The sequence below is a fragment of the Tenrec ecaudatus genome, chromosome 6, assembly GCF_050624435.1.
Source record: "Tenrec ecaudatus isolate mTenEca1 chromosome 6, mTenEca1.hap1, whole genome shotgun sequence".
NCBI classification, from domain to species: Eukaryota; Metazoa; Chordata; class Mammalia; order Afrosoricida; family Tenrecidae; genus Tenrec; species Tenrec ecaudatus.
In genome coordinates, this window is record NC_134535.1 from 160,273,518 (window position 1) to 160,299,119 (window position 25,602).

Sequence of the window (25,602 nt, forward strand, 5' to 3'; positions counted from 1 at the left end):
AATGGGGGGGGTTCACGGTGCCGGGAAATGCACGCAAGTGCGCGCAAGCGCCACCCTGTAATTGAGAGGGGACCCCGACCGCTTCGGGCTGCTAAGTGCGCTCCCTGGGGTGGCGCACTGGAGGTGACGGGGACCTGCCGCGGCCCCTTTCTTTCTTTCCTTGCACCGATGTCTGCGCAGACAATTGGCACAGGAAGGAGCAGTCGTGGGCTTTGCAGGAGGGGCGTGGGCGGAGGGAACACTAAATTATAGTCTCTGAGGCTTGCACGAGCCCCTCGCCTCTGGATCCCGACTTTTCTGCAAACAGAATCGCAATAACCCTCTCCATCGTAGCGGTTTTCAGGATGAAAGCAGGTGGACGTGGGCACATTGAAAGCCGTGAGCCGTTTAAAACGGGGTCGCTGGATGACGGAGAGTTTGAGTCCTCTGATCAGTGTTTGCTTGGCACCCAGCTGCTGCTGCAGCGTGCAGGGCCCCGAGGGGTGGGGGTGCCCACCACCCTCCCAGATGTCCGACGATTCTATTTCTTCCTTGTCTAGCCCGCACCGCTGTTATCTGGTGTGTTTAACCCAAAAGAATCCGACTTAAGGACATCAGACACCGGAGTACACGCCCCTCATTGTCTTACACCCACTCCGTTAGCGCGATTCTGTATAAATATTCACTGTAGATGTACGTGCAGTTGATATATTGGACCAGCAATTCACAACGCATTTTTAGCACACCCGATCTCATCCCTTGGAAGGAGCCTCCCGTGTTAGCAAACAGCGTTTTCCTCCATCACTTGAGGCAGAAGACGGGTCAAGTGGAGAGAGGGGTCCCTCCCGTGGGGCCTGGCTACTCTCTGGGGCACAGAATCCGGACAGCAGCCCGCGGGCAGGGCAGCACCTGGCGAGGCTCCAGGGGGAGTCCTCGGTTGTGTCGGAGAAGAAATCACGTGCAGGAAGCGGAAGCCAGGCTTGCGAATGAGTGTGTTTGCAAGAAGCGGAGACTTCAGCCGTGTCTCAGCTGTAATAATACCCGCGGCTTATAACCCTTACTCCGCTCGCCTCCCACTAGCTCCGTTTGCAGAGGCTTGGAGCAGGTGAGAGAATCCAGTCTCCAGCGGCCACCCTCGCTCCGATCGGGAAGCAGAAGTGTGGTCGCTGTATGCCCCAACCCCCACTCCCACCCTGGTGTTGCCATGGCCACGCCCCGGAGTCGCCAGGAGGCTACAGCTGCAGCCCAGAGACCAGAGCAGGGCCCTAGGCAACTCTGCAGGCTGGTGCTGGAAGGGCAGCTGCGTCCCCTGCAGGAGGAGCTGCAGAGGATGGGCGGTCCAGCTGTGCGGTGCCTGGGGCCAGCCGGGGACACCCTTCTGCACTGCGCTGCCCGCTCTGGGCATCTGGACATCCTGACCTATCTGGTTGAGGTCTGGGAGATGGACATCGAGGCCACCAACCGAGACTACAAGCGACCTCTGCACGAAGCTGCCTCCCAGGGCCATCGGGACTGTGTGCGCTATCTGTTGGGCAGGGGAGCAGCTGTCGACTGCCTGAAGAAAGCGGACTGGTAGGTGGTGTGCTTTCCAGAAAGGCCCTTCATAAAACCATAGATTTTCAGGTACTCGTATCCCATCCCCTTCCACACCATGAACCAACAACCCACTGTCATCAAATTTATTCCCGCTTATTGCTGCCCTAATAGAGTTCCTGAGAGTACTCTTTAAGGGAGCAGACAGACTCGCCTTTCCCCTCTAGAGCACCTGGCCTCAACGCTATCAGGGGTCTGGCATCTAATCAATTCTAACTCAGCGACCCTATAGGGTAGGGTGCAAGATAGGGCAGAACTGTTCCAGTGAGTTTCCAAGACTGCAGCTCTTTGGAGTGCTTAATGGTTTCAAACCGCTGACCTTGGGGTTAGCAGCCCAACCCATAACCACTGTGCCACTAGGGCCCCTTGTTTTCTACACCATAGCTTTCCTTGGCTCCTAGCTCTCACCTCAGACTTGTTCAGTGGCAGAATTGATCATCTTGCCCTATGGTGACATTACCACATGGCAACTGACGTTATTTCTGTTCCTGTGTTGTTAACTGTTTGTTCTGGGCAACCATTTCTTTTCATATAGCAGAGAACATGGCAGATAGACATATCAAATGATGGATTCTGTGTGCTACATAGTATATGAATTCCAGGAACACTGCCTGGGCCTGGACCATCCTCACCATTGTTATAGTTCAATCCAGTGTTACAGCCAATGTGTCGACGCATCTTGGGAAGGCTCTTTCTCTTTTTCACTCATCGTCTACTTTGCCAGCATGAGCTCTTCCAGGGACTGGCGTCTCCTGATCACGCGCTCGGGATACATTGAGACAAGGTCTCACCTTCCTCATTTCTAAGGAGCATTCTGGTCGTCTTTCTACAAGAGAATTGGCAGCCCATGGAATAGTTAATCTTCTTGGCCAACACCATAATGCAAAGGCATCATCTGGTCTTCAATCTTCCTTATTCCTTGTCCAGCGTTTGCAAGCAGATGAAGTGATTGGAAATGCCATGGTTTAGCGCGGGCTCACCATAGTCCTCAAAGAAACATTTGTGCATAACTTCCACCACCAAACAAGATGCTCCAATGCACCAGCACCAAAAACCAACTGCAAGGTGCTCGCTAGATGGACGTCATTTTTAGTGCTGTCAGGCTCCTTAGGCTTTAAGCACCTTGAGGTCCATAACACAACTGTGTTCCTGCTACAAGTATTCCTGACCTGATACAAACAAAAAACACTGCAGGCAGCCAGGCAGTTACATAAAGTACATCTTGCCCACTGGGGTAGGGGACTCGATGTATTTCTGTTTTCAGAATTACCATTTGGGCCATAGAAAATAACTGCAATGAAACATAAAAATGGATTTTCTTGTGCTGCCGGTAAATTTCTTGAAAGGCAGTGCCGAGAAACACACTATCTCATGAAGAAATGGTGTGGGGTGGAGTCACTGACCTCCTCTGATTTCACGGTGTGTGTGTGGGGGGGGGGAGGGCGTGTCCATCACTATCAGCATCAACTCAAGACCAATTCCTATGAAACTGAGGTCAGAATGCCTCCACCCTCCAACCGTCACCAAGTCTGATACCAACCATTCCTCCCATGGCACTCCCTACCTCTCTGCAGTGGCCACAAAGAACTTCCAGGCAAGACTCATGATTCTGGGGTATTGTGGAAGTTAACAGGTTACAATTCAGGATCCGCTATGCTCGAAATAACAGTTCTTCAGTTAGGAGAGTGTCAGCATGGCCCCTGCCCTGCTCTGGCAAGTGGTGAAAAGCTCTTTTAGTTTGGTCAGAGTACTCACCCCTCCTCCACTAGCCAACCTTTTGCCTGAAGACACTCAGCTCCCTCTCTGTCTGGGCCAGTGAGTCCACGGTACCACCTCCTGGCAACCAACCTCTTGGTGGTACTGCCACTGCTGCTGCTTCTCTGCCACCCGTTCCGTCTCCTGCTATCTTTGAGGTCATTGAACTCTGTTTTCTGGAATTAGGAGATTCCATGCCGGGATCTGGGGTCACACTCCACTCCCGTCTCTGGTTTCTTAATAGTTGTAAGCTCTCCCCCTCTGCTTCCAAGATGCCTCACTTTAAATCTAGCAGGATGGCAAAATTGGCTGATCGCCACATTAGGCTGCCGTACACCTCATTTGCATGGCCCCAACCTACCAGGTTGCCATGCACCTCATTTCATATTATTAGCAAGCTCTCCAAGCCCTTGGGTGAGCCACAAGCACCTCCTGTGTACATAGCCCTACGTAATCACATGGTGGAAGTTACGAAGACTCTGGCAAGAAGAGCCATGTCAAGCAATACATAGCACGGCACGCCTCAAAATAGTTCTATTTTGAATAAGAAATTCATTAAAAGGACAATATTCATTTGTCTGGGGATATTGTCATAGTGATACATTTTGCTTATCCCATATTCCTGTTTTTATTAAGTACCTTCTTCAGTTTTGCCAATAATCTTTCCTTATTCAAGATTCACTCTCTCTGTGAAGCCCTTCCCGAGGATTCCAGCCCTCGTATATCTTGTTTTCTCCCTGGTGCAAATGGTTTTTGCACTCAACTATTGGAGTTCTGGTAATGTAGTGGGTTATGTGTTAGGCTACTAATCACAAGGTAGGTGGTTCAAACCCACCAACTGCACCACAGGAGAAAGATGAGACTTTGTGCTCCTGTAAACATTCGCAACCTCAGAAACACGGGGCAGTTTGACTCTACCTTATGGGTAAGTTGATGACAGTGAGCTTGGGCCAACCTAATGATTTGGCAGTTCAAAGACCATATGTAGTTGGCGGGACTTAAACGTCAATTGGCACAGAGAGAAGTATTCTGTTCTCCACTTTGATAAGTAGTGACTGGGGTCTTAAAAGCTTGTAAGTGGCCACCTCAGGTGCAAGTGTTGGCCTCTTCTCATCAAGAGCAAAGAGGGGTGAAGAAAGTCAAAGATGCATGGAAACAATGGTGGAAGGACCCTGAGATCAAAAGGAGATAGTGCCCAGCTCCCATTGCTGAGCCCTCTGAAAAGGTTAATAATAGGGGGTCCTGGATAGCATGGGAGGAAAATGTACGGCAGCATTCAATATCTTATGAAACACTAGGAGCTTACTGGTCGGAAGGAAACTGGTGAAGCCCCTGAGAATACAGTCCTTCAAGCCTGGAACGAAACTCATCCCCAGTGCTCAACTTTCAGCCAGTGGGAAACAGGACTGGGAGGAGGGTAGATGGGGACAAATTGTCTATTCTCATAATTAAGAACCCTAGAAGGCCGGGATTCTGGAGGAGGGAAGGCTTCACATTTGTGAGTTGGAGATTAATCCCAGTCATAATCTCCTAATTAAAAAGCATTCCTCACAATAGCCCCCCCATAATAGTAGTACTTTAATGGTACCTATTACATACACATAGCTGATCTTTATGCAGTCAGAGGCCACCTGTATGTAAGAGCAGACATGCTGCTATTGTTCTCCCTACTCTGACTCCCCTCTACCTGCCTCCAGTGCTTGCATTAGGCTTCTCCCCCAATGAGCCCAGAGCCGTCTAGGGTAGGACACTGCCCACCATGTTATGTATGTGATTGACTGCGATTGATAAGGTTTGCTAGCTCCAAAATGATATATACCTGTTGGAGAATACATATTTCTCTCTCTCTCTCTCTTTCTCTCTCTCTCTCTCTCTCTCTCTCTCTCTCTCTCTCTCTCTCTCTCTCTCTCTCTCTCCCTCACTCCTGGCTTCATAGAAGAAGTGAGCACCCTATAGTCTTTCTCTGTCTCTATTCTTTCCCTTCAATGTCATAACTGCTCCATAGGACCGTCTCTGTTGTGGGCTGGCTCCACATTAACCAAACAAACAATAGGCCTGGAGGGTGAACAGTCATACCAAGGAGGTACACCTGCTTGAAACAATCTGTCAGCCGAGGTGACAAGGACACGTGTGCAGGAATAACACTCAGAAGGCAGGAAAGAAGGACGGACAGAAGTGGCTGCAGGAGTAGTGAATCAGTTAAAGTGGCACTTCTAGCCAACGTCTCTGACTCCCACCCAATGACCTTTCCCTGCCTGGGTCTGCTAAAAAGGTGGGGAAGATATTGATGGGGTTCACCTGGGAGGAATTGTGAACAAGAGACCCAGGAAGGCCACCCCGCTGTTTTATAAAACGAGCCATCTAAGAAGCAGGACGAGGGATCTCATTACCAGTAAGAGCAGTAAGAGGGATCTCATTACCGGTAGAGTGCACCCTCTGGAGCTGAGGATCCTGCACAGTGAACCTGCTGGATCCAGGAGGCAGCGATAACATCAGAGGAGCAGCAGCAGATCCAGGAGCCAGAGCGTGGAGCCGAGTGGTGGACTCCCAGCTCCCAGAGCAAATCAAGCTGAGTGCTTCTGTGCAGGAGGCCGGCTATTGAGTGGGTGCCTCTGGGCACTGAATTCAGGACGCTGGGTCTGCTGGCCCACGAGCTTGAGCCAAATGCCTTCGGGTGGAGGCTTATAGCAGAGTGACGTGCCCATGGGGCATTTGTGAGCAAGCATGACAGGGCTTTGTAACATGTGTTGATAAACTCTGAGCATTCCTCACGGGCATTACAACTTTTTAACTTTCCTAATAGGTCCCTTAATCACGAGTCTTATCTGTGAGTTCTGTGTACCCATCCATCACAGTGGCTATTAGAACCTAGAGATAAATTATAGAAAATTAATACATCAGCGAAGGCTATCTACTCCCGTCAAGATTGACAGTCTTGGAAACCGTGTGGAGCAGTCCTACGCAGGCTCGATACAAGTCAGAATTGACTCAGTGCCAGGGAGTTTGGTTCTTTTTTGAAAACCTAGTGAGTGAGTCTCCCTACCTCCCCCTCCCACCCTTGGTAGCCATCAAGGAATGTTGCTTTCTGTGTGTAAACTTGTCCTTGACGTTCTGTAAAATGCTAGCATACATGGGTTGACCTTTGTGATTGATTGACTTCCCTCAGCATAGCATCCTCTAGATTCATCCAGGTTTTAGGATGTTTTGCGGCCCCATCATCATTCTCTATCATTCCATTGTCTTCTGCTGCGTGTGTGTCCCACATTGTGTCTCTCCTTTCACCCGTGGATGGACACATAGTTTCTTTCCATCCTGTTGCTATTGTCAATAATGCTGCCGGGAACATGAGGGGGCTCAAATGCTCGGTGATAACTCTTCAGTCCAATTGAATTAATAAATGGATATTGATTGAGGTGAATAGGAAAATTCAGCAGAGTGCCTCATGCAAATACCATTCAGGGCTAAGTACCTGTTGCTTTCTTAGTTCTCTCTCCAACTCGGTGCTCTACCGTGACCTCCTTCAGAAGCAGTGTTGCCTCTTAAGTACTCCGCTCCCATGGGTACACATATATGACAGTCACTTGGTTATTCCCCCCAGGCTCCTCAGAGCAGGCAGATCCATTGCTGGAGCGGTTTTCATGCTTCCACGCCTGTTTCCTTTAAGTGTTCTTCGTGCCAAATCTGTGCATTTTTCTAAACACGTGGCTGCTCCCTCCACCTGTCCGAGCGCCCCTCCCTGCGTCCGCTCACCTGACAGCTTCTTTGGGTTGCCTTCAGGACCCCTCTAATGATGGCGTGCACAAGAAAGAAGCTCGGGGTGATCCAGGACCTCGTGGAACGTGGCGCCAATCCACTCCTGAAGAACAAAGACGGCTGGAACAGCTTCCACATTGCCAGCCGGGAAGGAGACCCTTTGATCCTGCAGTACTTGCTCTCTGTTTCCCCAACTGCCTGGAAGACGGAGAGCAAAATCCGACGAACTCCGCTGCACACGGCAGGTATGGCCCCCAGCTCTGCAGGGACGCAGGCCCACACCTGCGCCATGTTTCCCCCTGCGAGGTCAAGTCACTATTTGGGGGACTCCCCGCCCCCTGCCCCTTTATTTAGGACAATAAAGGGCAGGGACTCAGAGCTGTTTCGTGACATTTGAACACACAAGGAGTGTTCCTAAAGTTAATGTAATGTGGCACTCTGCGCACTGTTTCTTTCTTGTGTGAATTAACTCTTCTACTACAGTTACCTTAGTTTCCCTACTTGGATGAGAAGCTAGTTCTGTCCCTCACTGAGTCCTCGAGTTTAGGCAAGGAATTCAGTCTCTCTCTTGAGCAAGTGAGCTCATCAGCAAACTCATGATCGGACTGATGCCCGTGGTATTAGCGGAACGCTTGGCACATGGTTAGTGCAAAACGCCTGGCCATTGGTATCTGCTGCATCCTCATCATCACAGTATGACTGCTAAGGCTAGGGGGGAAGGACACTCCGTTATATCCCCAGCAAGGCCTTCCCCAGAACTCAACCTGTAAATGAATGCAGCAGGAAACCCACTGCCATCAAGCCAGCCCTAACACACGGTGGCCCTATAAGGCAGAGGAGAACTGCTCCTTTGGAGTTCCAAGACCGTAAATCTTCATGCAAGTAGAAATCGGCTGAAGGTCAACAAGCAGCCCTCTAGCAGGGAAGTAAGTAAACCCACATGGAAGAAGCACACCGGCCTGTGTGATCATGAGGTGTCGACAGGATCAGGTATGCGAAGGTCCAAACATATCTCCATTGGGTCAAACACGTCTGTGCATAAGTTGCCATCATCTTTCCCAAAACATTTTCTTTCTACTTGAACCCTTGGTATCAGCTTCTCTTTTTTTCCCCTCCCTCCCCCACCCTCCCTTGATGATTTTTTTTTCATGTCTTGCACCAACTGCTGTCTCCCTTCACCCACTTTTCTGTCGTTTTCCCCCATGGGAGGAGGTTGTAAGTAGATCATTGTGATCTGTTCCCCCATACTCCCCCCCACCCACCCACTTTACCCTCCTAGTATCGCTTCTCTACTTATTGGTCCTGAGGGGTTTATCTGTCCTGGTTCCCTGTGTTGTAAGCTCTTATCTGTACCCATGTACATGTTCTGGTCTAGCTAGATTTGTAAGGTAGAATTGGGATATGTGTATGGATTGTGATAAGAACTGTAAGAGCTCCCAATAAAATAAAAATAAATCGAAAACAAGCAATTGTATTGATATGAAAGAGGTGGGTTGAAGTTGAGACCCAAACCCCATCTGTAGACAATTGACATCCCCCATACAAGGGTTGCCAGGAAGGGACGATTCAACCAGGGTGCAGTACAGCACCGACGAAACACACATCATTCCTCTAGTTCCTGAATGCTCCCCCCCCCGACTTCCATGGCACAGTTCTACCTTATAAATCCAGCCACACCACAGTGCACACATTGGTACAGATAAGAACTCTTACCACAGGGAATTCAGGACAGATAAACCCCTCAGGCACAGTAGTGGAAGTAGCACTATCATGAGGGTAGGGAGGTGAGGGGAGAAGGGAAAGAGTGAACCCATCACAAGGTTGGATATATAGCCCACCCCACAGTGAGACAGATAACAGAAATGTGGGTGAAGGGAGACAACAGACAGTGTAAGACACGAAATAACAATAATAATATGTAATTGGTAAAAAAGAATCGTAAAGGTGGAGAAGGAAGGGCAAAAAAAAGCTGATAACAAGGCTCAAATAAAAAGAAAGTGTTTTGGAAATGTTGATGGCAACGTATGTACAAATGTGCTTAATACAATTGAATGACAGATTGTCATAAGATTTGTAAGAGCCCCCCAATAAAATGATTAATAAAAAAACCAAAATCTCAGTCTTATAATTCCAATAATTAAAAGAAAGAGAATGAAAAAAAAAGAAAGCCCCTTCTTTCTCCCTTGGAGCAGCCAGTGGGTTTGAACTGCTGACCTTTCAATTAGCAGCCACAACAGGGCTCCTTGTAAATCAATACCACTCACTCACTCCACCAAGTCAGTTCCAACTCACAGTGACCCTGTTGAACAGAATAGAACTGCCCTGTGAGCTTCTGAAGCTGTCAGTCTTTATGGGAGCATAAAGCCTCTGCTTACAGCATCTGTACCAAAGGAACCCTGGTGGTAGGGTGGTTAAGTCCTCAGCAGTGGATTGAACCTAACAGACATGCAGAGGAGAAAGATGTCATGATCTGTCATAAAGACAGCAGCCCTGGAGTCCCGTGGGGTCGTTTCTGTCTGTCGTGTAGGGCTGCTATGCGTCAGAATCAACAGCAAGTGATAATCTCAAACTGGGAGTTCCGTTTTCACTGTTCGAAGTAGTTTTCCTTAACTCTGAATCCTTTATTTCTAGATCATTTTTAATTTTAAAAAAGCAAAATTATTCACACAAAATAGTGGGGCACAGATAATGAAAATACGTTTTTATCTGAGTTCAGTTTTTTTTTAAGAGTATTAAAGTGCAGATTATTTTTTTCTGGACTACTATTAAACTGTTTTGCATTTCCTGGGCAAAAACTGACTGGTCTTAGGATTTATTTCCAGCATAAAATGGGGGGGAGGGAAGACATTTAGGAATGAAAATATGCCAAGGACCTAGGGGATTGGGACCATATTCTTAGGAGACACCAAAGTCAATGGCATTACACAAAAGACAATGTTCTATGTCCTGCTTATTGCCTCATCAGTAAGCAATGCCTGGGGTCTCAAAAACTAGTGAGGTACAACTATGGGTCTTTCCTTGTCTGAAGCAAAGAAGAAAAAAAATCAAAAGCCAGATGGAAGCATTTAGCCCAATATAGGAATAGACTGTAAAGCATCAGCTTACATGACCTGTGACTAGAACCAGATAGTGCCTGGCTATTACTATCCACCACTTTGAAAAGAATAACATTGGAAGGTCCTGGATAGGACCTTTCTGGAGAAGACGAGGAGCAAAACCCAAAGTAGTAAAAGGGAGCAGGTTGACTGGTGAGACATTGCCTGGTGAGTCACCAAGACTCTGTCTCTTTCATCACCCTCCATGTCTGGAACTTTTCTCCCCCCCACATGAGTGTAATCAACCATTGAAGATCAAACGAGCTGCATCTGCCCAAGGGCCCAGCACCGAGGGCGAGGAAAGGGGAGAGATGCAAAGGGGAGACACAGGAAGTGGGCTAAGTACTTTGAGGGGTTTGAAATGGATGAGTGGAAACAAAATGTGTATGAACTACTGAATGTAAAACTGATGGCCTGTTCTGTACATGCTCGCTTAATTTCCCCATAAACTGTTTAAAAGAACACTGGCCAGGGGACTGTTCTCAAAAATAAAATAATCCAATGTTGGCTATGTACATGTAAAATCAAAACTATTCTTTATCCACCTGGATGTTTTTTTTTAAGGGCAGTACGATGTGTTTAATTTAATTACTCTCTCCTATAAACCCTAGCCAAAAGAGTAGGGACCCAGGGGAAGAGAACATCTATGTTTGTGCTAAAAATCTCTAATTCTCAACTCTCTTCTCCCAGCAATGCATGGATGCTTAGAAGCTGTGAAGGTGCTTCTTAAGAGGTAAGACAAAACAAAACAGACACACAGCAAATTGGGGGGGGGGACACTTTACTAAATATGACCCAGAGTTAATATATAAAGAACTCAGATTGTTAAGAAAAACACCAGAACTTCCAAAAGAACAAGGAACGAAGCTCAGGGAATATAAAGTAATAAACATAGCGGGGAGTGAATGTCAAAATCATCCATTTATTGGTTAATTAAGCAAGTATGCATACATTCATTCAGTGCTAACTATGAACTAAGCATTGTACCAGACTCGGTGCTACAATAGAAATGTGGCATCCATGGTTTCTACCCTCGCAGACACTGTCATGACACAGGTCTTATCCGTCTGGTGAGTGCTCCAAGGAATCGCATGAGACCTGTTGGAGCCAAGGGGACCCAACTTGGCCTCAGAGGATAGAATATCATTAATATTTAAGCTATTACCTGAAAGAGGAATAGAAAGTCGGTAGCTGAAGATGAGGGGCCCGGGAATATTTCAGCATCTGTAAATGCTCTAAGCCAGGGAAACCAGTAGGTCATCGGAGAAACTAAATGAAGCACAGTATGTGCTTGAGAATCAGCAGTGGAAGGGAGAGAGGCGTGAGGTGAGGCTGTAGAAGAGGGCCTAGTTTACACCCTGTAGGACTCTGGACGGCTGAAGGAATCTAGATGCTAGGCTAAGCAATGCAAGATGCCACTGGAGGGCGTGGAGCCGGCGTGTAATAATAAATTTGCATTTTTCAAAGCGCCTCTGGGTGCAAAAGAGAGAACAGATTGAACAAGGGTGGGAGCTGTGAAAGGCCACTGCAGGGAAGCAGGGGAGTGGTAAGGGCAGCTGGGCTGAGAAGGGGAATGTGGGTAAAAAGAGAAGTGGGCCAATTTGAAGATAAAGAATCAGGAGGGCTAGGTGACTCACTTGATGAAGGGGGTGGAGAAAGAGACGTCCAGGATGACTTTCAGGTGTCAACTTCTACAACTGGTGTGTGCTACTGGTGCCGTGTCCTAAGGTGCAGGGTGCAAACGGGAGGAGGAGCAGGTTTGGCGGAAGACGATGATATATTCTTGGAAATGTTAACTCTCATGTGTCCATGGCACATCCAAGTAATGACGTCAAGTAGGCAGTTGGACACCGAGATCTGATGCCAAAAGGGGAAGGATGGGCTGAGATGGAGCCCCGGGATAGTGCAAGGTTTAAGCACTTGACTGTGCCTCAAAGGGACGGTGGTTCAAAGCCTCCCAGTGGAACCTTGGAAGGCAGGTCTAGTGAACGCTTCTGACTGGTCCCAGCCTGAAACTCCTATGGGCACCGTTCCATCCATGCATGAGGCGGAGTCGATGTGAGTAACTGACAATAACATGGTCTGAGACACGACTGTGGGACCCATGCCCATCAAGATGTTGCTTGAAGCCATAGAAATGGATGAGACATCTAGTGAGAAGAGAGCCTAACCCAGTGCCGGAGAAGCATTGCTGATGGGTAGGCTTTTCCTGCGGTGCGTTAGCATGCACCTGATTGTCTGCAGATCTAAAAACATGCATTCATTCATTCATTCATTCCTGAAACCTTTTTTGAGAACCTCCTATGTGTTAGGTCCTAAATAATCAACACAACAAACAGCCCTTTCCCTAATGGAGTCTATAGACTAGTATGGAAGATAAGTATAGACACATATTCCCCAAATCAATCTATTAATTACAGCTGGTAGTGATGTGACAAAGGAAAAGTACAAATACTTTGAGAACGCAAAGGTCCTGATTTAGACTGGGGAGCGAGGCAAGGTCTTTGTGAAAGTCCTTTTGAAAGTCATTCAAGGTAAGGCCTGAAAGATGAGTTCGAGTTATAGTCAAGTGACAACTGGAGGAATGAGTTCCCAGGCAGAGGAGATTAGCAAGTTCAAAGCCAGTGAACTTGGCAGCTGGAGGCTCAAGAAGCTGGAGCTGGTGAGGCTCAAGGCAAAGGGAAGCTATGTGAAAGGAGTTTAGAGAGGGAAACAGCTCATCGAATTCCATGCCTTGCAGATCACGTCACAGATTTTAGCTTTTGCCCTTTGTGCAGCGAGAAGCAGGCAAAAGTTTTCAGCAAGAGAATGACCTCATTCAAATTACACTGTGAAAAAAAATTACACGTGAAAAGATTACTCTCTCTACTGTGGAGAAGATGATCCAGACAAACATTATCCAGGTGAAATTATCCAGACAAAGATTATCCAGGTGAAACAAACAAACAGGAGGCTGTTGCTTATTGATGTCGCTGTTTACTTGTTGTAAATGGGTGAAAGTGGAGCTGAAGAGAAGGATGCAGGGATTTTTTTGGTTGTCCTTGCTGTTTATTTTCTTTTAGGATACAGGTGTTTAAAAGATTTTGTATGTAGATTTGGGGACTAGATTGATTATGGGAAGAATAGTAGCAAGACTGGCCTCAAGGCTCTGGCATGTGAAACTGGGGACATGAATGTGTCATTTGATAAATGAGATAGATGGAAAATTCTCCATAATAGACCACGGAGGCCACAAGGCAAGCCTCAATATATTTTTAAAAAATCACAGTAATACAAATACCTTCTCTGAGCTGAATGCTATAAAGCAAAAAAAAAAGTTTTTAATGTTAATAATGCTATAAAGCTAGAAATCAGTAATAGAAAGAATATGGGAAAACATTTTTAAAGAATATGGAAAAATAAGTGTATAGAAACTGAATGACACCTTACTAAAAATATTGGGTAATAGAGGAAATTCAAAATGAAACATTTTAAATTCCTAGAATCTACCAACAATAAAAACACAATATACCATCACCCTTGGGACACAGTAAAACCAATGATCAGAGAAAATTTTAGAGCAATAAGTATCCATATCAGAAAGGGATAAATCAATACCTGAACCCTAAAACTTGAAAAAAATCCACCCTCTAAATCCATGCCATTGAGTCCATGTGACTCAGACCCTATAGGACACATTGGAGCCGCCTCTTTGGGCTTCTAAGGCTACACATCTTTACAGGAGCAGGGAACCTCATCTCTTCCCCATGGAGCATCTATGGGGGGTCGAACTGCTTATCTTGTGGTTAGCAACTCAACACATAACCCACTGCGCCACTACGGCTCCCGGAAGCTGCCAAAGAAGTCCACAGTTACCAGGGGGGAAAGTAAAAACAAAATAATAAAAGTCAAAAAAGTAAGAAAAACTAGAAAACACAACAATATTAGAAGCCGAGTCTTTGAGAGGTCAGCTAAACTGACAGGCCATGGCAAAATATACAGGGGAAAAAATCCAAATAAACAAAATGAGGTGGGTGACATCACAAGGGAACCAAGTGAGATTTGAAAGGACACATTATCTCTCTAAACTGACATCTGTAGATTTATACTGGAAAGAACTAGAAGGCATTTACATAAACGGGAAAACATTTCATGTTCATAGATTCGAGGGCCTAACATTGTGAAAATGTCAATACTACCAAAAATGATCTGTAGATATAATCTAATCCTGATACATATCCCAATAGCATTCTTTAATGAAATGGAAAAATTAGTCTTCTATACGGAAAGACAGGAGGCCCGGAATAGCACAAGCAATATTAGAGAACAACAAAGTAGAAAGTCTCTAATTTCCCCGTCTCAAAACACTATCTATCCATGTTAGTCAAAACAGCCTACTAGTACCAATGACAGACATGCAGACTAATGAAAGAGAATTCCGAATCCAGAAGTGAACCCATCTAGCGGATCTTTGACAAGGGCTCCAAGATCATTCCATGAGGGAGAAACAACCTCTGTAATAAATGGCACTAACAAAACTGGATATACCAATGAAGAAAAATTCATCTCATTACTATGTTAGCAAACTAGACTGTGGACCAGCAGGTCCACAGGAGAAAGGCGGGGTTTTCTACTCCTGTAAACCATTAGTCTTAGAAACCCATAGGGTGTCTTATTTGGCCTACCAGCCCCTGTATAGAAAAGAAAAGAAGAAAAAAATGCTTGCTGCCCCTGAGGCAAGTACCCGGGATAAAGTGTAGGTATCTGCTTTTGCAGCCCCTTGAGGCCATGCCAGCAATGCCAGCCCCCACTGGAGGGGGGTGGGGGAATGCCAACTTTGGGAAACATGGCCTTAAACGAATCATTTGTATAAATATGAGAGCAAACAGTCATCACTTATCCAGAACGCAAGAAGCTAAAGAGGGGCAGGGAAGCTAGATGAATGGCAATGGAATTGAAAGAAAAAAATTAAGAGAATGTCGGCATATCATTTAAAAAGATATAACCATTGCCATACAAGTTGTATAGAAATTTCAACGTAAACTTCTACCTAAAATATAATTAATTCTTTTTGATTTAATTCTTTTTTTTTCTTTTCTTATTTTTTTTTTTTTTATGACATAGAGAAGGTTGAACGAAGAGCAGGTTTTCCTGGGGAAATATACGCCTGGAGAGACAGGGTTAAGCTCCGACACTGAGATGGGGGAGGGAGAGGGCTCCTGTTTCCGCAGATCATTTGTAAAACTCGTAATCCACTTACTTGCCGGTGAGCAAGTGTCCACGGGCTTGAAGTGGTGACTGTTCAGCTCTGTTGTTTTGGGGTTTGGGCTCCAGGTGCCAGTATGAACCGGACTGCAGAGACAAGTGTGGCGTCACGCCCTTTATGGATGCAATTCAGTGTGGCCACATCAACGTAGCGAGGCTGCTCCTTGAAAGTCATAAGGTATCAATCTTATTCCTTCGGTCGCGCCTGTAAGTGCTATAGCGTAGGAGAAGCAGAAAGCATAGTGAGTCATTCAGATCCTGCGGTTAAAGCTCACCTCTGCCAATTCCTGCTACGCACGCCTTGATCACGCCAAGCGTGGGGGGTTCCTATCTCTACAATGAAGATAAATGATGTCTTCAGGGGGTTATTATACGAATTGTTTGCCAGTTGCCATGAAGTCAATTCCGACGCGAGGTTGATGGAGTGAGAACTGAGCCAAAAGTGCAGCTGCCGGGCTACCTCGAGGACAGGAAGCGAATGGTCCCTGGGAGACAAAGAAATCACAGACAGATGTGCTCTCGGGGGAGGGGCTTGTGACCAGGATTGGGAGAGCTTTAATGTGCGTGCTCCTGATTGGCAACTTGAATGAAGAAAGCGACGTGGCCTCTGACGTGCAGGAAAGGCTTTGGTGGGAGCAGGAAGGGTGGGGGCTGGGGGGTGGAGAGTGCGAGCCAAAATAATGGGAGGGAAACGTATATATGATCAATGGTGACCCCATGTGTGTCAGAGTAGTACTGTTCTCCATAGGGTTGCAATGGACGGTCTTTTAAAGAGCAGATCGCTCCAGCTTCTGAAGTGCCTCTGGATGGACTTGAACTTTCAACCTGTCAGTTAGCACCTAGATGCATTAGCCATTTGCACCATTCAGGGACTCCACTATACCTTAAAAAACCCATTGCTACTGAGTTGATTCTAACTCACAGCGACCCTCTATAGGGTTTCTAAGACGGTAAAACTTTACGGGAGCAGACAGCCTCATCTTTCTCTCTAGGAGCAGCAGGTGGGTTTGAACTGTCAACTTTGATATTAGCAGCCCAGCCCCTGGCTTACAGCCACCACCACAGTTCCTCGGGGATTCCACGATAAGGATTAAATAATTTAATGCACATAAAGCAGTAAACAAAGTAAATATTCCCTATATAGTGGTTGTTTCGAGGGACCACGGGTGGCATAGTGGTTACAAGTTAGGCTGCTAACCTCAAGGTCAGCAGTTCAAAACCACCACCCACACCTTGGGAGGAAAATGAGGCTTTCTACTTTTGTAAAGAGTTAACGTCTTGGAAACCCTGTTCTATAGGGTGGCGTTGAGTCAGAATCGGCGCGATGGCAGTGAGCTGGGTATGGTTTGGAGTAGCTGTTTTATGGTTGTCATAAGTTGTCCCTGCTGACTGCCCTTTGTCTTTTTAGCACACAGTCAAGGCTAGTACATCTTAGCCGTTTAGAGGTGAGGGGGCAGTGTAAGAAAATCCTTTAAAATCTGACTGGAGGATATGGGAAGGGGAAGAGGAAAAGGGAGAAGGGGGAGCTGATGGTAAGGATGACTATATGACCCCACTTGTGTTTGTCTGGGTAGACTAGAGAAGCAAATCCATGGACACACACATATGTGTATAAGAAGGAAGTTTATATTCAAGAGCAATTGAACATGGAGAAAACATCCCAGCCCAGTCCAGATCAAGTCCAAAAGTCCAATATTAGTCCATGTGTCCCATATCAATCTGTAAAGTCCTCTTCAGCCTCATGAAACACATGCAATGAAGCCAAATGCAGGACAATCACAAGCCAGTGGGTAGAAAGTCTTTGGGTCCAGTGTCATTGGAAATATCTCAGCACTGGCAGGGGTCTCTCTGTGGCTTCTCAGAAACTCTTTGGGTCCAGTGTCATTGGAAACATCTCAGTGCTGGTAGGGGTCTCTCTGTGGCTTCTTTGGCTTCAGAGGTCTGGTTGTGTCCACGTGGCTTGTCTTCTGCAATGTCTCCCAGGGAGTTTCAGAGAGAGAGAGAAGTGTCTTCCACCTCCAAGGAGGAAGTTCCAGATTACCCAGAATTCTCCGGAGAAGGCCATGCCCCACAGAAGTCTCATTGGCTATCTCCAGATGGACAGCCTAGACTCCGCCCTTACACTTTTAATCCTTAAATTGACACCAGATTAGGTGACTACCACACCACTCAAGGGGAGCGAATGACAGAATTGTAGGTGAATGGATATATTGAATGGGGTAAAATAAGGCCTAAAAATCCACACAAATAATTAAAAATGAATAATAAGGGTTCCTGGGGGATAGCATGGGGGTGCGGTAAAGGGGAGCTGATGTCAAATTGTTCAAGAAGAAAGAAAATATTTGGAAACTGATTGTGGTAACAATTGTGCAATTATGCTTGATCTAATTGAATTAAGGAATGATATAATATCTGTAAGAGCTCTCAATAAAATGATTAATAATAAAAAATCTGACAAAAGCTATGGATCCTTTACCAAGAAAAAGTACTTAGATAACAAAGGTTTTGCCAAAATGTGCAAAGGTTTGTGGACCCAGATTTTTACGATCTTTCTTTCCAACCACTCCTCACTCTCCAGGCTTGCGTTTCAGCCCAGGATGCTCTAGGCGCCCAGGCTCTGCACAGGGCAGCGGTCACTGGGCAGCATGAAGCCATCCGATTCTTGGTCTCTGATCTTGGCGTTGATGTAGACACGAGAGCGACATCAACCCACCTCACAGCTCTTCACTGTGCAGCTAAGGTTTGCTTATTTTATAACTGCGTCTCTGCCGCCTAAGACTTAGAGATGGGTTCTCTGTAGCTCTGGTTTCCCCAACTCCACCTCTGTTCAAGAAAGATGGTGTTGTGGTGGGGTAGTGGAGTACTCCTCAGGCTGCTTACCCCAAGGTAAGCTGTTGGAATCTGCCCGCCAGTCCATGGGAGAAAGATGAGGCTTTCTGCTCCCATGAAGAGTTGACTTCTTGGAAACCCACAGAGGCAGTTCTGCTCTGCCCTACAGGGTGGCTATGAAGTCAGAATTTACTCCACAGCAGTAGAGTTTGTTTCTGGTTTGGTGTCGAAATTGTCCTTAATACACTGCAGAAATAGCCAGGATTCCGAGGCCCTGAAACCCTTTAAATAAAACACTGACCTTATTTGTTTACTGGGGAACATTGGAGGAAGGGGGGATCTTGATTTCACAATTTCCAAGATGTATGTTCCTCTACATCTGCTTTTTGTTTCTTTGCTTCAGGAATAATGTTATTCGAAACCATAAGGATCCATGTTATGAAATACTTAGCTATCTTTGCCCTGCTGCTTTCTAAAAGTGGTTGTCGTCGGTTGTGACGCATAGCAACCCTCTGTGGGACAGAACAAAACACGGGAGAAAGCTTCACAGTTGTTCTTATGTAGCAGCCACTGTGCCAATCCAGGGTCGAGGACTGTCCTCTATTTGCTGTCCCTCTACTTTACCAAGCACGATGCCTTTCTCTAGGGACTGTTCTCTCCCGGTAACATATCCAAAGTAAGTGAGATGAAGTCTCACCATCCTTGCCTCGAAGGCACATTCTGGCTGTACTTCTTCCAAGACAGATTTAGCTCTTTTGGCAGTCCACGGCACATTCAATATCCTTCTTCGGCACCAAAGTTCCAATGCATCGCTATTTCCTCAGTCTTTCTTATTCAATGTCCAACTTTCACGTGCACGAGGCAATTGAAAATACTTTGGTCAGCCACACCTTGGTCTTCAAAATAACATCCCTGCTTTTCAAAACTTTAAAGTCTTGTGCAGCAGACTTTCCCAATGGAGTGCATTGTTTGATCTCCTGACTACTGTTTCTATGAGCCTTGACAATGGATCCAAGCAAGATGAAATCCTTGACAACTTCAGTCTCTTCTCTGGTTATCATGATGTTACCAACTGGTCCAGTTATGAGGATTTTTGCTAGGATCTCTTTTACCAGGGCAGGAGAATTACACTTATTGGGTTCTCTGATGTATACTAATTTAAACCAGACTCCCTACTATCGAGTCAATTCCAACTGATGGTGACCCTATGGGATATAGTACAACTGTTCCTTAGGGTTTCTGAGACTACAAGTCTTTACTGGTGCAGAAAGCCTCATGTTTCTCCTGCAAAACTACTGGCAGGTTTGAACTGCCAACCTTGTGGCTAGCAGCCCAGCATTGAACCTACTGCCCTACCAGGATTCCTTTAAAATATCTTTCTTTAAATGAAATTTTTTTTTCACTAGAAAGGCAGCTCTCTGCAACCTCCTGTTTTAAATGTTACACATTTTTGTGGCTTATCTTTTTATGTTACGTATTGTTTATCTGCTTTTGTTTTTCTAGAAACAGAATAACTTTTTCTGATTAATAACACTATCCTTATTTTCCCCCTTATGAGCAAATGTATAGGTTTATAAGATGGGCTTCAGACTGATCTGTGGTCACATGGAGGAAACCACAGAAAGACTGATCCTGTAACCTTGATTTTAGTTACACTACATGCTAGTGAACTAACTTGCTAAGTAAGAGTTAAACATTACTCATAAATGATAACGCTAGCTATAATAAGAATGCCACTTATGAGAAATTGCCATCATTTTTCAACTTCACCTCTTTCTTAAAAGTTTGAGCAAACTGTTTTGTTTTTGTGCATATTATTATCTCTGCAGGCTATCTAAATAAGATAGATGGGAAAACAATCTGGAGGAGAAAACAATGGGACCGATGGTTCTGGGGGGACATGGGGGAGGAGGAGGTGGGGGAAAGAAAGTGGTATTAACAAACCCAGGGACAAGGGAACAACAAGTGATCCAAATCGGTGGTGAGGAGGGTATGATCAAGGGTAATGTAACCAAGAGGAATTACTGAAACCCAAATGAAGGCTAAGCATGATAATGGGACACAGGAAAGTCAAAGGAAATAGAGGAAAGAGTTAGGGCATTTATAAAGGAAAGGCATTTATAGAGGCATTTATAGAGGAAAGAGGCATTTATAAAGAGCATTATAAAGGGCATTTATAGAGGAAAGAGGCAAAGGGCATTTATAAAGGTCTAAATAAAAGCATGTACATATGTAAATATATTTATATATGAGGATGGGGAAATAGATCTATGTGCATATATTTATAGGTTTAATATTAAGGTAGCAGATGGACATTGGGCCTCCACTCAAGTACCCCCTCAATGCAAGAATACTTTGTTCTATTAAACTGGCATTCTATGATGCTCACCTTCCCGACACAATCGCTAAAGACAAAACGGGTACATAAGCAAATGTGGTGAAGAAAGCTGATGGTGCCTGGCTATGAAAATATATAGTGTCTGGGGTCTTAAAGGCTTGAAGATAAACAAGCGGTCATCTAGGTGAGAAGCAACAAAGCCCACATGGAAGAAGCACACCAGCCTGTGTGATCAGAAGGTGTCCATGAGATCAGGTATCAGGCATCAAAGAACAAAAATTCATATCATTGTGAATGAGGGGGAGTGCGGAGTGGGAACCCAAAACCCATCTGTAGGCAACTGGACATTCCCTTACGGAAGGGTCACCGACAGAAGATGAGCCAGTCAGAGTGCAGTGTAGCAACAATGAAACATGCAACTTTCTTCTAGTTCTTTAAAGCTTTCTCCACCCACCCACCCCCACCCTGCTATCATGATCCCAATTCTACTATACAAATCTGGCTAGACCAGAGGATGTACACTGGTACAGAAAGGAACTGGAGACACAGGGAATCCAGGACAGATGATCCCTTCAGGACCAGTGGTGAGAGTGGTGATACCAGGAGAGTGGAGGGAAAGTGGGGTAGAAAGGGGGAACCGATTACAAGGATCTACATATAACCTCATCCATAAGGGATGGACAACAGAAAAGTGGATGAAGGGAGATGGACAGTGTAAGACATGACAAGCCAATAATAATTTAGAAATTATCAATGGTTCATGAGGGAGGGGTGTGGGGAGGGAGGGGAAAAATGAGGAGCTGATACCTAGGGCTCAAGAAGAAGGCGAATGTTTTGAGAATGATGATGGCAACAAATACACAAATGTGCTTGACACAACAGAAGGATGTATGGTTTGTGATAAGAGTTGTGTGAGCCCCCAGTAAAATGACTTTAAAAAAAAAAAGGTTGAGCAAAGAATATAAAGGTACTCCTAGGGAATTTTGGAATTGTGTGTTCTGCATATATCACAAGATATATGTGCCTTATAATGATGGAGACTTAACTGGACTGGTCAGTAGTTTGCCTTACAAACGGATCATCTGTAGTTTCCTAAGTAAGTCCCCCAAATCTTTATTTAATGATGTGATGGAATTTGAGATTGATATAGTCCGTTTCCTTGAGATACGAAACTTCCGTTTTTTGAAGTACTTCGTATGCATTTGCCAGCCACTCCAAGGGAGAAAGACGAGGCTTTCTATTCCCAACAAAAGTTCCATTCTGGAGACCTCAGGGCCGTTCTGTTCTGTCCTATAGGGTTGCTATGAGTAAGAATCAATCGGTGTGTATGTGTGTGTGTGTGTGTGTGTGTGTGAATATGTGTTCGATTTTGTGTTTTAAATTCGCTCTTGTCCGCATCACAGCAATGACAAATGTATTTCCGACACTCAGGAAGGACATACAAGCACAGTTGAGACTCTCTTATCTTTGGGCGCTGATATCAACTCTAAGGACAAAAGGCATCGATCAGGTGAGACTTATTTCTGCCTCTGCCTTGAGGACTATTAGTACATTAAATACCAACAGCACATGGACTTGTCTATCAAAAGCCTTGGCTTTAATTTTCTTCTTCTAGTAGTTCAGCAACATTCCCTCTGTTTCCAAGGCGACAGACCTATTGCTATCACCATCTCAATAATGATGACTAAGGAGCACTGGGCTGTCATCCATAAGGTGAGCAGTTGGAAACCACCAGCTGCTCCACAGGAGAAACATGGCTTTCTGCTCCCATAAATAGCTGCCATCTCGGACTCTCACAGGGGCAGTTCGGCATTGTCCTGTGGGACTCCCCTCCGTCAGCATCCACTCCATGGCCGTGCGTTCGAGCTTTTTATGAATGATGGTTACTCCTCATTTCTCCTTGGATTCTGACGGTCTTTATTCTCATCTTATATCAAAAGATACTGTATCTGTCACAGATATGTGAGCATTTTCGCTGTTGACCCAGGAGGTACCAGCTATCTGGGTACTTTATAGATTGATCCAACACACGTTGTCCACTTAGGCATCTATTTAGAAACTATGGTCCGTATAATATTCTTCCATGCAATATTTTATTTATTGTTTTAAATAATTTTATTGGGGGCTTGTACAACTTTTTTCGTATAATTTTTTTTTAATTGTAATACTGTTTCTAATTTAACTTAAACAAAAAACAACCTCAGACTTCTGGTTGAGCCCATGCAAATATCTTAATACTAAAATAGCTTATCCCATTTTGGAAGGGGGCCGGGGGAAATAAAGGGCATACTATGCGAGTATGCTCGCACACTTAAACTGGTACCTCCCAGATCTACCTGTTATATAGTAGAATTCAGTCTATAATATTATTCCCAGACATGGCTTCAAACCTTGGCATATCATTTTGCTTCTTATACATGTGGCCTAAACATCTAAAATGGCAGGAGGCACTGTAATGCCTGAAAGTACAAATGCCCTTAAATGTCATATAACCACAAAAGTTACCTTTTATTTACTTTTTTTTTCTTTTTTTACATTTTATTAGGGACTCATACAACTCTTACCACAATCCATACATATACATACGTCAATTGTATAAAGCACATCCATACATTCCCTGCCCTAATCATTCTCAAGGCATTTGCTCTCCACTTAAGCCCCTTGCATCAGGTCCTCTTTTTTTTTCCCCTCCCTCCCCATTCCCCCCTCCCTCATGTGCCCTTGGTAATTTATACCTCGTTATTTTGTCATAGCTTGCCCTATCCGGAGTCTCCCTTCCCCGCTTCTCTGCCGTCCATCTCCCAGGGAAGAGGTCACATGTGGATCCTTGTAACCAGTTCCCCCTTTCCAACCCACTCACCCTCCACTCTCCCAGCATCGTAATTGAGGACTCAGAATTAATTTCTTAGACCTAGAGTTTAGAATAAAGCCTCTAGGAATAAGAAAAACCTCTTTGAGCCAGTGGCCATTTTACAAGTGGCCTTTCTGATGCTTCAGAGGCTCACAGATCATTAATTCCTCACTTAGAGCTGCCAAGGGCAGCTCTGAACTCCAGGAAGGGACACGAGACCTGATCCTAGACTCTGGTCCAGGGATCGCCTCAGTGTCCAGAAATACTCAGCACTAATTTCCACACACCGATTGGGAAGGTTGGGCTGACGTTTTCCTTGCTGTCACATCATCAATATTCACGGGGATCATATTTGTTACCCACAAAGAGAATTCACAAAACTCTGAGAAAACACAACGAGACATTTTAATCACACACAGGAGTGAGCAGGAGGAAAAGCCGTGTCCTGGTTCTCGTTCATTTGCTTTGTTATTTCAGACCAGTTTCCTAAAGTTCCTCCCACTTTGTTTCATGACCTTTAAACACATTCTCAAACCAAGCCGGTTAAAAAGCCAAATTATATTTTTGGTCCCGTGTAGGCAAAGGTACGGGGATGAACTATGGAAATACAAAAGCTGTAGAGTCAAAAGAAACAATATCTTTATAAAGAGTAATCAGTCTCTCTCAAGGTCCATCCTGCGGGAGGGAGCCTGCTCTCAGTGCATGTGCATTGTCTTCTCTCAGCTCTGCATCTGGCCTGTGCAGGCCAGCACTTGCCTTGCATTGTGTTCCTCCTGCAATCTGGACTAAAGGATTCACCGGACATCACAGGCACCCTGGCTCAGCAATTCACCCAGAGAGCAGACATCCTTCAGTGTTTTGACCAAACAGGACCGACATAAGAATGTTTTCAAAAGAAGGCAATAAACTTCATGGAAAATATAAATAAATCTGTCCTGCCTCCTACATGCCCAGTGTCTTCCGGTTCATCCTTCGCCTTCCCTCCTCCAGTGCGCGCCCCGTCAGGTGACACTTCCCCAGATTACTAAGAGGTCTGCTCTGAGGACTTGGGATCAGGAGACCAGATCCCTAGCGATATGGGCGACCTGTTGTGAAATCCTAAGCAGGAGCATCATCTTCCCATAGTCTGTATTTCATATGTTTTATGTGCAAATATAAATTTATATGTAAATAGATACAGTTGACTTAGTCAATCTCTGAAATCCTTAAAGGAGCATGTAACCCTAACCTCTACTTGTATCCATACATTCTATGTGTATGACAGGTCTTACAATAAATATCGTATGAAGAGCAATAACAATCATACGAGTTACTGGCCACGTAAACCAGAACCCATAGTTGTTATTGTTGTTGTTAGGTGCTGCCAAGCTGGTGCCAACCCATAGCAACCTCTTGCACAACTGAAGGAAACACTGCCTGGTCCTGTGCCATCCTCACACTCTTCCTCTGTTGGAGCTCTTGCTGTAGCCACGGTGTAAATCCATCTCACCGAGGGCCTCCCTCTTTTTCATTGCCCCCACGTTACCAAGCCACGATGTCCTTCTCCAGGGACTGTGCGTCTCCTGACAACATGTCCTAAGTACACAAGACAAAGTCTCACTATCATTGCCTCTCAGGAGCATTCTGGCCATACTTCTTCCAAGACAGATTTGTTTGTCCTTTCAGAGCCCACGGTAACTTTCAGTCGTCTTCCCCAGCACCACAATGCAAACATCATTTCCTCTTCAGTCTAACTCTCCCCAGACTCGGTAGAGTTCATTCCTTCTTAGACTTTCTATGGACATCCATTACACTGTTTAACCTTTACCTCCCGGAAGGAAATATCTATAATCTGTTATTCACAAGGAATTCACTAACATTTTCCTATATTCTAATCGCTGCTCCCTGGGCTATGAAGCCGTAACCATTCTGTATCTATTACCCTGTATTTATACCTGGGAAATGCAACTAAGATGTTGTCACAACTTTCTCACTTCCTGAGTTGAAGCATAGAGTTTCATTCTTAAAATCAGCACATTATATTTCCTGCCCTGTTTCATCCTTCTATTGAAGGCTTTGACCCCTAAGGAATTTTATATAATATTTTATCAGTTTTATTGGCATCTAATTCACATACGCAATTCAATACTTTAATCGCATTGGGAAGAGTTATACAATCATCACCA

At 45.2% G+C, this 25,602-nt stretch overlaps 1 protein-coding gene across 1 annotated transcript; it reads left to right on the plus strand.

Annotated features, from left to right (window-relative positions):
* The first annotated feature begins 1 nt into the window (after position 1).
* Positions 2-24,646, plus strand: ANKRD16 (ankyrin repeat domain 16). The gene is made up of 7 exons (XM_075552428.1): positions 2-1,551; positions 7,105-7,325; positions 10,866-10,908; positions 15,489-15,597; positions 17,998-18,159; positions 22,018-22,096; positions 24,161-24,646. The coding sequence occupies exons 1-7, from the start codon at positions 1,184-1,186 to the stop codon at positions 24,316-24,318; spliced, it is 1,140 nt and encodes a 379-aa protein (XP_075408543.1). The 5' UTR covers positions 2-1,183; the 3' UTR covers positions 24,319-24,646.
* Positions 24,647-25,602: the final 956 nt, after the last annotated feature.

Bases quoted from the DNA above. Each gene is read 5' to 3' on its own strand.
- ANKRD16 (XM_075552428.1), top strand. From the start codon at position 1,184: ATGGCCACGCCCCGGAGTCGCCAGGAGGCTACAGCTGCAGCCCAGAGA. The intron at 7,326-10,865 runs GTATGGCCCCCA...CTCTTCTCCCAG, and splicing joins AACTCCGCTGCACACGGCAG to CAATGCATGGATGCTTAGAA. The intron at 18,160-22,017 runs GTTTGCTTATTT...TCCGACACTCAG, and splicing joins CTCTTCACTGTGCAGCTAAG to GAAGGACATACAAGCACAGT.